Source organism: Lycorma delicatula, chromosome 6 (genome assembly GCF_047948215.1).
Source record: "Lycorma delicatula isolate Av1 chromosome 6, ASM4794821v1, whole genome shotgun sequence".
NCBI lineage: Eukaryota > Metazoa > Arthropoda > Insecta > Hemiptera > Fulgoridae > Lycorma > Lycorma delicatula.
Window position 1 is genome coordinate 147,821,464 of NC_134460.1, and position 16,160 is coordinate 147,837,623.

At 26.5% G+C, this 16,160-nt stretch overlaps 1 protein-coding gene across 3 annotated transcripts in view; it reads right to left on the minus strand.

Moving 5' to 3' along the window:
• Window positions 1–14,234: 14,234 nt before the first annotated feature.
• CdGAPr (GTPase-activating protein CdGAPr) overlaps window positions 14,235–16,160 on the minus strand; it is a 446,242-nt gene continuing 444,316 nt past the window's right edge. For all 3 annotated transcript variants that reach the window (XM_075368778.1, XM_075368777.1, XM_075368779.1), the window contains one exon: window positions 14,235–14,852. In XM_075368778.1, the coding sequence (XP_075224893.1) occupies window positions 14,759–14,852 (94 nt within the window). In that variant the 3' untranslated portion in view covers window positions 14,235–14,758. The remainder of the gene's footprint in view (window positions 14,853–16,160) is intronic.

The window sequence follows — 16,160 nt, forward strand, 5'->3', positions numbered from 1 at the left end:
ATGACCTGAAATGTTCATTAAATCTATCTTTAATAGACCTATTTGTTTTTCCAGTATATATTTTTTCACAACTATTGCATTTTATTTTACCAGAAGAATCGAATTTAATTTTATTATTATCATATTTTAAATGTTTTATTACATGATTATCAGGTTTAGAGGCAGATTTATATTTTTTTATTATTATAAACATTAATTAAGTTTTCTATAATTTTATTTGTGTAGGAGTAATCTACATAAAATATTTTTGTTGTTTTCATTTTCATTTATGGGTTTTAATGAAGTAACGTTTATGTTATTGAAGTATTTGGAATTATATTTTGTATACATCATATCCATTCGCTTTATAGCTATATTCTTTGTATTTCAATTCTTTTTATTTCATTCCACAATTTTTGTTTATCATCTACGTATTTTATTGCTCTACTTATCATGTTCTCAAAAACATTAATTTTGAGACCAAGGTTTGCTGGAATGCTTGTTTATAATAAAAAAAGAAAAAAAATTAAATTTTAAACATTATAACAAAATTATAATTTTTTTTTTTTGACTGAACAAATATTTGTTCTATAAATTTTAATGTAACATGTTATCTATTGTGTAACTATAAAAAAGTAAAATTTAATAAAAACATTATTGTAGATGGGCTTATGCCCAAAAGCACTTTAATGAAAAAAATTAAGGTAAGAATGTTCTTTAATTCTGTACTTTGTGAAGTAGCTGAATAAGTTTTATATTATATAATTAGCTATATATATATATAAAATCTTCTTTTTTTTTTTTTTAATTAAAATTATACCAAAACTAAACAGATATACTAGGTATATCTATTGAACAATGAGAATGTTTTTAGCTCTTAGAATAAGCAATAAGAATGATTATCTATTTGGCAGGGATCTTGGATCTGTCTGAACCTGCATGACAAACAATAGTACTCTATGACATTCAGTGGAGTTGTGTTTAATATTGAGTGCCAGACTACTGCTAAGTTAAAACATTGAGCAATGTATCAATTGGAAATTTTGAGTAAATTGAAAAAACACTTAACAGAATATTTTCAAATGTTTAGTGAGGCTTACAGGAAAGACTTCATGTGTGTTTGAGTAGCACAATAGTTTCAGTAAAGGTAATCAGAATGTGAAAGATTATGAAAAAGATCTATATAACTTCAAGAAAAAATTAGCCAGATTGTTGGAGAAGACTGCCAACTCATTGTTTTAACGTAGCTATAGATCCATGAACAGTGCTCCTATATGAAATGGTGTACAGTAGGTCTGATGTAAAAGTATAGTGACAAATACTTTTATGAAACTAGATGTTTGTAATGTGATAAAAAGAAAATAAACAAAAAACTGATCTCAATCAAACTAATCATCAAAATCATTTAGCTTTTTTATAATTTACTGCATTGTGGTGGGATTTTAATTTTTCTTCGTTATATCGAGTCAAACTTAATTTTTTTAAATAGGATGGTCGGTACATATGACATACATTTCGATTTAAAATTTTATAAGAAAAATAACGGTGTAACCCATTTTTCTGTTCATCTTCCATTATCAATTTATAAGTGTTCAAAGTTGACAGAAAAATCATGGTAATAATAATAAAATGAGGTAAAATGCACTGCATGAACAATTTTATTGAATTTTACATTCATAATAACGAACTTTAAGCAGCGCTATAATATTGATAACAATAACTAACACAACAACAAATTAAACAGTTATACCAACCAATGTTATTTTCTAAATAAAAATTAACTTAACAATGTTAATAAGAGGTGATATTTGTTAGTTAACAACTGTTAATTTACAACAATGCAGTTTGTATTATGCTGAAACAATTCAACTTATTAACTCCTCATTACACCTTTTTACTTCCAAATACTTGTAATGGTAAAATTTGATAGTGCTCATAAAATTTAAGTTCTAGGCCCAGCGGTTTACGGTTTATATCTGTTTTTTTTTGTGAAAATTTTACTATTACTTTCCCTGTTCAGTTATTTAGTTGTATTAAATCTTCAAATAACAATGCCTTCTTTAAGTGAAACCGAAAGAATAATGCTGTCAATGATGTACAGGTACGGTGACAGGGTTCGGCCTTTACAAGAGGTATATGATTTATTTAATAATAGATTTTGAAACAAAGAACTGATAAGTAAATCAACTGTGATAAAGACAGTGTAGCGATTTGAAGAAACCAGTACTGTAAAGAATCGTTCTCGCACTGGTAGACCGAGAACTGTCACAACTGATGCAAAATCATTAGAATGTATTGCAGACCTTTCTTGAAGACCCTCAATCATCAATTCGAAAAACTGTTGTCCAACATGACATCAGTTATTTTTCAGCTCAAAAAATTCTTAAAACAAATAAATTTCACCCTTATAAGCTACACCTGGTGCAAAAACCTTCGAAGATGAAAGAAGATTTCCAAGTTGAATAATGTAATATTATAATCCAAAAATTAGACACAGACGCAAATATTTTAATTCAATAATATTTACTGATAGAATGACTTTTATGTTAAACAGCCATGTGAATAAGCAAAACTGTCGATATTGGAGCAATAATAATCCCAGATGAATGTTGGAAGCTCATATACAGCACCCTCAGAAAGTGAACGTTTGACATTATATTGTAGGGCCTTTTATTTTAGATGACAATCTTACCAGGAGATGTTTACTGCAACTTGTTAGCCAACAGGATTTTACCAAATATCCAGGAAAATGTTGGACAACATATGGTATGTTTAAATAATTATGTATGGTTTCAGCAAGAACAGGACATCACATCATTATTATCTAAGGACAAAGGAAATTTTAAATCAATAATTTCCAAATCGCTGGATAGGTTGTACAGGAGTCGTAGAATGGCCTGCAAAGTCCCCAGATCTGTCTCCACTGGATTACTTATTTTGGTGGTACCTGAAACATAATGTTTAAAAAACAAAACCTGCACACATTGACAAATGGAAAAGAAGAATAACTGATAAATCTGTTCATCTACCATCAGACACGATACAACAAGTTATAAGCAGATATTACTTGAGATTAGCACATTGCCAAGATGTAGTGGGAAAGCATTTTGAACATTTATTGTAGAATGGTATGCTTTCAAAATCTATTTCATTAGCAATTTACGATTGAAAATATTTAAAATTTTAAAATAAATATTGTAATATTTAAAGTAAATAATATCAGTTGTATAACCATTTAATTTCTTGTTGTGTTGTTAATTATTAGTTTTTGTTTATTGTTATCAATATTATAGCATTCTTTAAAATTTGTTATTGTACACATTATGAATGTAAAATGCATTCTTCAGACAGCACGTTTTACCTCAATTTTTTGCAATACAATCTTTCTGCCATTGCAACTTTGAATGATTATAACTTGATAATGAAGACATTAACAGAAAAACGACTTTCACCACTGTTTTTTTGTAAAATTTTAAATTGAAATCAAGTGTCATATGTTCCTCTTCCTATTTAAAAAAATTAAATTTGCTTCAATATATTGGGTCCAAGATCGTGTATGAAAATTAAAAACCCACCATAATGCAGATTTTTTTAACTATGTAGAACCCCTTTTCTTTCTGCCTCCAAATACCTCTCAGATATGCAGTATAACACTGATTCCATGCTTAAATATCACCCGGTGTGTGTGTGTGTGTGTGTGTGTGTGTGTGTGTGTGTGTGTGTGTGTGTGTGTGTGTGTGTGTGTGTATGTGTATATATGCTTATAGTTGAATATAATTGTTATAATAACCAGATATAATAAAGTAATATACTCATACAGAGTATAATATTTTTATTGTATCTACCTAGTCATTAATTAGCTGTTTAAATACGACATTCAACTTAAAATAAATTACAGAACAACAAAAATAATGAAATTAATTTGTATCTCATAAGAATTTTATCTTTTACATTTACGTTTATATAACAACATAAATCAGTTCAGTGAGGTCTTTTGAATTTTCTTAATTAACTGGCTTTTTCTGTCTTGCTGCTACACTTTCAATTTAAAATGCTATTAAATTATCTATATTAGACACACTGGTAATAGATTCCTTGTTTGCAATTGAGCATAACTTCCTTAATATCATATAACAGTATATAATAACAGTAATATAATAACAGTATTATTATTCAGTTTTACACTCTAAGAATTATACGTGGATAATTCTACTTATCAACTGATCTCTGGCAGTTTATTTTACTTTCAAAATGAACATCTAGAGGTTTCTGAATGACATCTAGAAGTCCTCATTCATTTATATAATAATTATATTAATAAATAATTTGCATTGGAATATCAAAATTATATATTGATAATGCTCAAACACATAAGCATTAACTAAAGAGTATTTTAAAAAAATAAAAAAGCAAAAATTCCCATCTTTTATTCTCAGTCTTCCAATACAATTCCACCTTTATACAATAGTTATGAATTTAAACAAAAAAACAATGAATTTAAACAAAAAATAATCTATTTAGAAAAATTAAAAACTGCAACTTGGTAACCGAAACACAAAATAATTTATTAATACATATTTTGTTTAGATTATTTAAATACTCTGTACTTTTATAAAATACACGATCATTATTTTTATAATTATCAATAAAAAAATGTTCAGTACCTAAAAAGGCATTGAAGGATTTAATAATAATATATTTTATTCAAAAATATTAATATGGAAATATAAAATTTTATGAACTTCAGATAACTCTATATAATATTATAGATAAACATTATTGTATTAACACTTATTTTAAAGCTGAGGTTTATTATAATAACTTTTTAATATTGTTTATATTTAAACATATTTATCTAATGTGTTTTTTAAGTCAAAAAATTCAATACTTAATGCAATACAATAAGAAGAAAAAATGATTGAAGCACAATAATATAGATATATATAAATATTATGTTTAACATTAAAAGTACTTTAAATGTTAATAGCTAAGTACTTACAGTGTTTATCAACAAAAGCAATAAAAAAATTAAAATTTATAGTAATGAATTCCCAAAAAAGAATAACTTGTAGAAAACAGTAACATATAATTGAAAAATAAGTCGTACGTATAGAAAATAAGTATGTATTTCATAGACAGCCTAAGAACTGGATTCTGTATAAAATAGGAAGAACAAAATTAAATGGAGGCATATTTGATCAGAGCTGTACAAGTTCAATATAACTGATTATGTTCAATTGAAAGAAGGAACATTTTCCAAGTTAAAGTATAAAAAATGTTTTTGTGTATTTGAAGCCATTTGTGAAATCAGCAACTTACACAAAACTACTCATTAGAAAAACAAAAGAAATAGTACTTTACAAATGAGCATACAAATGTCTCCCGCATCTGTTGTCTAGGGGAAATTCCCCTTCTATCTTCTAAAATCATCACTAAGCTAATACAAACTCATATAGAATTTTTTAAAGTTTTAATGTGATTTTAAACTAAAAAACTCTTAAAGTTTTTAAATATTTAGGGTTGTGTTTATATATGCAAGTATGAAGAGGACAACCGAGTAAGTAAAAACAGTTTGCATGTAATTGCCGCAGAGGATATTCCCTTTCCACAATTTCAAGTCATTCATCTTCCTACCCAGTTTTTTTTTTGTGTTTGACAGTCATGTGTGTTAATATTTTACACTCCACCTGCCTTAATAACTTTTGGAAATCTTATACGATGTTAAAATGACCCTATTACACAAAATCCCAATAACTCTAAAAATAAATATGTCACTTTATTTTTCAACGATCAGACAATACAACCTGCTGATATTTATTATCAATTATATTAGATATGGTGCGATATGATAATGAATGAAAACAATCTGTGAAACCGATATGAAAGGTTTAATAATGGACAAATAAACATCAATGATACATCACGTTATATCACAGAAAATCTAAGCGATGACAAACTCCTGGAAGAACACGCTTACATTTTAAAAAGTTGTACACGTCTTCCCAAACATTTTTTGTTCTGCTTTAATATAATGGAACATTTGAATTACAACAAAATCCACACAAGATGGGTTCTACAGCAGCTAACCAGTCGATCAGTCAGAAGAGTAACGAACGTCGTTATATTTGTAATGATATCACACCGATGGAAATTATTTTCTCCATCAGATTATTACTGGCAACAAGATGGGGGAATCTTATCTCACACCAGAAACCAAGCAATAATCATTTGAATAGTATTACACCAACTCTACTAAAAAGACAACCAGTCAAAAATTAACAGCAACAATTTTCTGAGATCATAAGGGCCTTACAGTAATATATAGCAAAATATGCTAAAATAAGCATCGGCTAATATTGCTAGACACACAAAAGAGTACAGTGAACTATCCGATTTTGGAAAGTATGCAACAGCAAGACCGTACCAATCCCATGGTTCTGCTGCTGCAATCTAGTCTTTTTTAGGCAGTTTTGGATGGGAGGTTTTTGATCACAACTCAGGTGATAATAACTCTGAAGCATTTTTTGCCTGGAAAAACACAAAAAAAGGGCAATTTTCACATCGTTCTTAAGTTTAAGAGTGCCTAGATTAAAATGTTTTACAGGTGATGACAAATCAATACTTACAGTTAGTAATCTGTTAAATGGAGAAATGATATATATAAATACAACAATAGGGTTATAAAGCTTGTTACAAAAATATAATAAATGTTCAAATAAATAGAAAGATGATGTATGTGAAGAAAGGATTTCTATGGAAATAGGTAGCATGTGTTTAAAAATAAATGGTTGTTATTTTCTGGTTACTCTTATATGTACATTTTAAGACCAAAAATCAGTCCAAGTAAAACAAATAATAAGCACAGTCAGCAAAAACATATTCTCCCTACAGTAAATAAAAGAGTTTGAAATTTCAATAATAGATCATATTTAAATGATGTGCATATGAATATCACATATTTTAAACATAATTTTGTGCCACAGATTAATTATTTTAGAAAATAGCCATCAAACAAATTATAAAAATGTTAAAAATTCAAGAAAGTATTAATTTAAGCACACTATACGTTTCATCTTTTGTTTTAAATTTTATTTAAAAAAAAGTTCAAGAAGTTTGAAACAGTTTTTATTTCTTCTGATTTTAATTAAATACAGATAATACACATTCAAATTAACTTCACCAGCTAAAAGAAATCCTATAATTAACAACATTAGATGCTGAGAGTGTAAAATCATACCATCAATTTTGACATACTTAATTTTAATTCATAATATTACCAAAGAAACCCCGTAATTACATCTCATTACACAGAAACTATAATAAGTAATTTTGTTTAAATTATTACTGAAGCAAAAGAAATTTTGAACTTTTGCATTACAATGCATAACCTCATTTGCATAAATAATGCAGTACATCAATTAAAGTTAGTATTCAATTTGTAGTAAAAGCAAAGTAGTAGAAGAGTTTTTTTAATTACTTTTTTACAGGTAAAATCTCTAGCCTTTTAAAAGAATGAAAATAACTTATAACAGAGTAATTTTTCACAATTGAACAGCAATTTGAAATTATCACAAAAGATCTCATAACAAATATTGTGTACATATATAATCATTAAAATGAAAAGGCTGAGACAGCGATTACATAATGCCTCATACCACTACAAATTATAAATAATATAAACACACCGATGCGGTATTATTTCAAAAGAATTTAACAGTATTAATCATAAAGCTACCATCCATTTCTTTTTAAATTACATCATATGTATTATGTCTCTGAAGAGAAAACTGTGAATTTTTAAATTAGTAACTTTCATACTATATACACTTATAAATAAAATTATAATATTAAATTTCAGAAGTCGACAACAAAAATTCCCGTTATAAGTTGCTATGACAATAATTTTACGAATACAGTTGTTTAAGTATTACAATACCTTTGTAAAACATATGGAAAGATTGCTTATCCTTATAAATTATTATATAAAATTATGTTCTATGGTTTTTTTTCAATTTTTGGAAAGACAAAAACATATTACAATGATCTTATACACTGACAATGCTAGGATAAAATAATTATTAAAAAAGGTTTAAGATTTTAAATTTGCATTTTACAAAAAAAAAATGGTATCAATAGAATTTCAACGAAATCAAGACTGTTTACTAAAATCTCTTTTAAAATGGTTTAAGAAGAAAAAAGTATTTAAAAATACTTTTCAGAGAAAATTTATTAGAAAATTTACATTTGGCTACAATTCTTTTGTAATAATTTTAACTTTAAAAGGATTGTTTCAGCTAAATCAATCATCATGTTTCAGGCTTTAATGTAGATAAAAGTTATGTGTACTTTTAAGATAAACGGTAATAAAATTTGCATTTACCTAATGAAAGTTTTTCAATTTTTTTAAAATAAAATGTCTCATTAGAGGTAAATGTAAACACCTCTTGTTTATCCATAATGAACAAGGAAACAGAAGCCATATGTAATATTTTATTAATCAGTTATTACACTAACTACACCAAAAGTGAAAAGTATTTTCCGTATTACGTGTAATATATAAATAACATGTAATATATCATTCACCAATTACAAATAATACGGTTTGGCTGAGATTAGAAATGTTTTACATATGACATATCACACTTGTATTATGCTGTATTAAATATTATTATAAATAAATCTGATTGTCTTAATTCCTTTTGATCTAACCGGTTCCAACCCCTAACATTATCCTGTCACCAATCAATCTTGTTGAAAGTCAACTCACGACCTAGCCCCCATCTTACTTACACTTTAGCTGTCATTTTATTAATTAAACATGTTAATTCCAATTTTGATGTCCCAAAACCCACAATTCGTCCTACTAGTTTCATGACTTCTTCATATAGCACGACAAATATTACATTTTAGTAACAAAATGTGAACTTTATGTAGCCTGTAAGTAACTTTATACATATATATGCTTTATACTTTATAAATAGAAAACTTTATACATATTATAAATAATCCTATGCTTCTTTAATCACTAGGTTTTTTTTTTAATGTTATTGTGTATGATGATTGGCCACTCTTCAACAGGAGCCTGGCTTAATAATCGACATAGTATACCTTGAGACATCCCATAAACCACATAATCCCAGTAATCAGTAAGAGTGTAAAGAAATAACTTTATCAGTAAGAGTGTAAAGAGTGTCACTTCCTAAAAGAGTAGCCCAAATCTGTTTTCTAGTTCTCTTCATTTCTGAGAAAAAGCAATTTTTGTTGCATCATATATTAGAACTGGTCTATACAAAATCATTCACCAGTAATGCGGTGCACCGATCCTGGGTTCTCACCTTCCAAGGGATTTTAGGCAGGAAGGTGTCCATTACATGGAGAGACCCATTGAAATCATCTGTTTTAAAACTAAATAGATCAACCTTTTTTAGCACCTACACTTTTTCTTTACATAAGTAAAAGCATTCTGACTTAAGTAAAACAGTACTCTTTTATTATAGATTTATAAAATTTAACGTTTCTTTCACCTTAAATCTGTTTATTTTTAATTGCGTAAGATAAATCTTAAATTAAAAAGTACATGAATTAAAAACAAATAAATTAATAAAAATTTGTGCGGAGGTCCCAGGTTCAAATCCCGGTCAGACATGGGATCTTTTCATATGCTAACAATTTCACTGCTAATGACCGTAGCTGTTGATGCCTATCCTTTCATAAAAAAAATAATAAAACTAAAAAACTTGATTAAATTCCTATTTTTTTTTTAATAGAAAAGAAATCGACCACGCATTCTACCAGAATGAAACTTTATTTGAATGTGCAATTTTACGATCTATTCCTAGAAAATTAGGTGGAGTAATTTCAATAATATAATCAATTTTAATAACTATCTAAAGATGTGTATTCTTATGCACCTTTATATAAAACATATTAATCACTCCATTTGAATCTGTTGTCTTTATATTAAGATGAATATCAAAACAGTTAATTAATAGTACAAATTTTTTAAAGAAAGATTCCTTAGGATATCACTTAAAGTGCAATCATTAAAAAAAAAAATGAACAGGGAACTCAGAGACAACATATAAGACTAAATTCTTGATCAAGAAAATCAATAAACTATTGCCAATCTAATAGATAAAACAATCAATTGAAAGCGATGTCCTAGCAATAAGATGCTACCTTAGATAAGGTAAGCCTTACAGAATCCTTTATTATATTTAAAATCATTTATAAAAATAAATAATGATAAATAATTCTGACAGAAAAGTGTTAAAAATAAAAACTATAAAATCCAGAAACAGATAACTATTCTAAATTTTGTAATGAATCAATTTAAATTAATAAATTAGATAAACATAAAAAGAACAAGAATAATGTTTTTAAGCGGCACTGAACACATACAGATTTAAAATTAGTTATCAAATAAATGATTAAGAGAAAAACAAAACTTCGATTCATTTCTTGTGCCAAAAGTTACTATTATTTTTCTAAAAAAGGATTAAGTATTTTTAAGACGAGAAGCTGGTTTAAATTTCATCAAATTACCATCTGCTGTTACACAAAGTAGCATAAACACCATGCTAATTTGTAATATGTTTAAGAAATACAAATACAATTATGCATTTATAATAAAAACTTATTAACAGTGCAATAACTCCTAGACGTGTAGAGTCAGATCAAATTCTACATGTGGAATATTTTTCAAATGTTATATATATAAATTAAGATATAATTCAATATCAGAATGTCTTATATAAAACAGTACACCACCGTCCTACATTATTCAACAAAAATAGCACACAATAAAAATATCTACATTTCCAAGTCGATATAAATGCATGCATGAAAGAACAGATAAACAGAAACATTAGATTAACATATATGCTTCTTAATGAACATACACAATCCTTGTAAATTTATTTTGTAATCCACGTAAATAAATTAATCCCTTTACTAAATCTAACAATTAATTAGCCTTTTGTATTATATTTCCAATAAAATTCCCTTATGTAACTTTTAAAAAATCTTTAAACCACAAAAATAGTGTAAAATTTAAAATTTTACAATTAATTTCACTTTTTTAAATATATTTTTTAATTTGTTGGGTCAAATTTTGCCTTGAAAATGTTAACTAAAAATTATTTTTCTACTTAGAAAAAGTCTACGAGTTTAATTTTCACTTTTTGTATTAATTATATATGTACTAGGTACATCAAATATTTTTTAAATAATCTAATTTCTGTTTTCTGTGGGAAAATTTCATTCAATTAAAGAAAAATTATGACAAAACACCAAGAAGACATTTCGATTAGTAAAAACTAATGGTTCTCGCTCATCTCACTCTGGATTTGAATTTTTTATTCTTTTACACAAGAATATTCATCACTCAAATCTATCTTCATTAGTTAAGTTTTCAATATTAAATTTTAAAATCAGCAACCCAACTTATTTAAATTTTTATAACATAAAATAATATATTTCTACAATTTTTTTCTTGTATTTTCTGCATTGCATTTATACACTTAGGTTGCTTAATGCAAAAAATGCAATAAAAAAAATATATAAAAAAGTAACAGCATACACATAAGACATATATATCCATCCATATATTGGATAAATAAGTGCAGTTACGTAATTTTAGCGATTACAAAATCGATAGGAAAACTAAGTTTTACTAAACAAAAAAGTAACATACACAATAATTAATTTAAAAATTAAAAAACAACCAGTTAATTTTTTTAAAATTATTATTAACATTGCTTACAGTAAAGAACAATAAAACTATAATATAAAAAAAAAACAGTGGGACACTGATTATCTAAAATACTGATTTTCCAGATGTCCAACTATCCGGCCTGCTTACACCCACACTTAAACAATTAAAAAAATTTTTTTTTTGAAATTCAAATAAAGCTTTTCTTTAACAGGAAATTTAATGTTTTTGATCATGTTTTTTATGTATTACTGGATTTTTAACAGACTTTTTGAAATTCATACAGCACAACACACACATAAGTTTAGGCCTGTGTTAAACTAATTATAAAATTAACTTCTGAAAACCTTAATGGAAAATGGAAGCACATTAATTGATCAACTATGAACTTTGATGTAGTGACTTGCATTCACAGCATGGTTGGAGTGAAAAAAGGATGAGATTCTATGCATTCTTCTTTTTAAAAGCTACATGATCTTGCTGCTCATAAACTGAGATTAAAGGAAGTACAGATTTTTTTTAGCATAAACAATGTTTTTAAAAGTATATATTTTAATTATTAATTGTAACTAAGTTTTATTCCATTAAAGTATAATTATATGTGGTAACTTAACTCAATTTCTTTTTAATACGTATTTTGTAAGTTTTTGCTAATAAGTTTTTAAATAACTTTTTTATAAACCAGTAAGGTAATAAATTTTATTTTGTTTCGGATAATTTTTGCTAATTCTTATCCTTTTATTAGCAAATTTCTACTCACTGGATTTTTTGTAAATTATTGCTGTTATTTTTTTATTTTATTATTTGCGGATACATTGTACACATGTTCTGAGTATTTTTTAATTTTACTGAAACTCATTTATTTTTTTAAATTTTCATCTTTTTATTAAGCGTGATACTCATTAAACATTAGAATTACATGTCCAGCACATATGATAAACCTTTTATTAATTATCCAATTATCTGGATTTGACCTTGCGAAGGTCAATCCGGATAATCGGTATTCCACTGTATTAAAAAAAAATTTAAGAATAAAATGTAACAAAATACTTAATCTAAAGCAATTTTTTATAAAACAAACTATACATCTTCCAATTAGATTACTCTACTGCAATATTAAACGATTACTTCATTTCATGAAATATAAAAATACACACAATATTTGGTCACAATTATAATTTAAGACGACAAAAATTGAGAATCTGATTTGTTTGTCCAGGCAGACTACTGCGATAAATTTAAAAAAAGAAATGTGTGAAACAATTTTTATCGAGTAAGTATATCAAAATATTTACATCGGTTAAAAGATTTATAAAAATTTAAAGTAATATAAGATCGTAAAAAGTAAAAAATATTCAATTTTTAATTAAAGAAGGAAAAACCAACAGGCACTAACAATATCAAACAATTGTGATCCATCAATGATGAAACAGTCTGTTCTTCTCGGGAGATATTTTAACATACAAAGAAGTAAGATCATCTAACACATACAAAAATAAATTACACAAATGAATAATTTTATATGAATGATTCTACAGAAGTCACCAGACACCTAATGTAACTTTTTTGATTTGAGGTCCAGAGACAGCTGCGACTCTTAATGAAGTAAATTAATACATCTGTAATTTGTAATGTCTACGGATTATCAGGCTAGGCTAGGATGTCTCTTGATAATTAAAACCAAACTAACAAGGCGGTGAGAACAATAATGAGGAACTGTTAATGTTAAAATAATAAATGATTTGGCTGGTGGTTATTGAACTACTGACCTCTGAGATGGGAAGGCTAGCACTAACTGTCTGCCACTGACTGTAACTACATATTATAACCTATTATAAACTTTCATTATTACCAAACCCGACAGTTATTTTTACATCCTTATTTATTAAAAAATAGTCACCTAATAATCGTTTCAAGAATAATTATTTTACGATGTCAATATTATATTTGTATTAATAAGAATAAAATTAAGCTAATAAATATCAGGTTAAATAAAGATAAATTTAAAAAATTCAAACGCTTAAATAGAACATCACTAATGTAAGAAGAAATGAAAAATGCAAAATAATTATGATGTAACTGCTAGTTCAGCTATCTAAAGAGAATAACTAAAAATTTAATATAAATAGGCGATAAAATATTTATACAGAAAATGAATATCATATCAACATCATTGACTGGTAAAAGTTACTTATACATGTAGTTCCTGTAAATGTTAATTAATGTAATACAAAATGTGATTTTGTATTATACTCTTAAAGTAAGCAATTTAAAGTCTTAAAATTTTAGCAAACTGGTTACTTTAAATAATATTAATTTTAACTTTGAAAAGAACAACTGAAATAATATAAAATGGAAAAATTTAGGTAATAATGATAATGTAATGGATAATAATTTTTAAAAAGATTAAAATTAAAACTAAAAGTGCGAACAAACATATCTACAGATTCAGATAAATAATTGATATAAATTAATAATGGTGGTTCAGGAAAAAAAAATTTAAACAGGCAATCTAAATTTTTGTTCCAAAAAAAAAACTAAATAAAATTTTAACATTTATTTTAAATTATTTACAACAGAAGAAAAACAATTTTCATAGTAATACTTATAAATATTTAAAAAAATATTTTTTTCTTTACATCTACCACTAAGATTTGACATTATAATAAGAAACACTTTTATAAGCTTTTTTTTTTGTACTAATACAAAGGGTCACTTGATTGTAAGTATATGATTTGTAATAATTCATTTTTTTAAGGTAACTGACATTTATTACCAGTCAACAATTAAAATAAAAATAAAACCAGTACTTTACATAAGATCCATGAATTATTAATTAACCGCTCTTTTGAAAAGAGACAATCAAACCAGATTCACAACACTGACCTAAGCTAAAAAGTATTTATCATAAATATATAAGTATACATACATTACATAAGTAAAGCATTTTTCTTTTTCTTTTTATAATGAAATCTATTTATAGTTATTACCTATTTATATCATATAGATAAAAATAATTAAACAAGTGACTAGTTAAGCATTTTCAGAAAAATATTCGATAGCGCCTCATTTTTCTCTGTTTTCAAACATGGCAGCCATTTCTCTAATACAATATGGCGGTGACTTTGCGCTACTGCTGTTTGCTCTTTGACGCCCGATACTAAAACATAAAAACAAATCAACTTACTTTTTGTAATGTTTTTTATTTAATTAATTACAAAAAAAACTATTATTGCAAACAATAATTATTTGGTACTACCCCGTTTGTATGTATAAATTGGAGCTGAAGTCTGATCATGTTGTCAAAAATTCACATTAATTATTTTCTTACAAGAGCCATTACCTCAAATTCACTATTATTGAATTTAACATCACAAAGCCTTAAGCAGAATTACCAAATCATTTCTTTAACTACTAAAGAAATCTGCTATAAGCTACAAGAAATAACAGGAATCAAAAAGGATGAAACTTAGAATGAGAATGTGTAACTTAACACAGATGGGTGAAGTTAACATATCTTACGGTCAAATGAAATGCACTTTATTTTGTTTGGTGACTGTTCATAATTTGGTAATATTACTTTATTTAAGCTGCACTAAATTGGCTTAAATATAAGTGTGAGTTTATTGAAGGGAACTGGAAGGGAAAGGAAATTACACTTGTAAATCTTTCAAATAAATAAAAGATTTTATTCTTTCAGTTGAAACTTCCACAGCCTGCAGTTCACAATAGTATCACATTTGATACATGAATTTCAAAAGATGAGAAGTACACAGAATCAAAAGGAATGATGTCTGATCATTCCTTTTGATTGATAATAGTAATATGTTACTATTACTAATGATCTTGGTAGTTCTTGATAATATAAAAAATGTTTAATTCCCTCACCCAGGAAATTTTGCATTATCTTAAATTATCTTACAAATTGGATTGTCAACAGCTACTCCCTTCACGAAGAGGAAGATTTTTCAACTGCAAGAGTACTGTTCATACATTTCTTGAACAATCATTACACACATGAAAACTGGTGTATACCAATCCCAATATGTAAATGCCAATCCCCTCTTCTTTTTTTTTTAATTAGGTCCCTTCTTTTTTTTAAAATTATAAATGGTGAAGTTTATTGTGACTTACAATGTATTGAACAGTTAGAGAAAAATAAATGAGATTTTGGTTTCAGTAAGATGAAGCTACTTGTTGCAATGTGATGAAAGACACCCAGGCTGCAAAGTTTTTTGACAAACACTTGTCCTCAAAATACTTACGGCCATTATCAAAATCTTCATATCTTACACACATTTTAAAAGTAAAATTTCAAACATTTTGTACAACAACAACAAATATTTTGTACGGTATGCAAATATACAGCACACATGGTTGCAATCACTTTCTGCTTGCATTAAAAACCTCCTAAATAGTAGCATTAGGTTTGCTATGCATAAGTTCTGCTAAATAATTATACACCCTG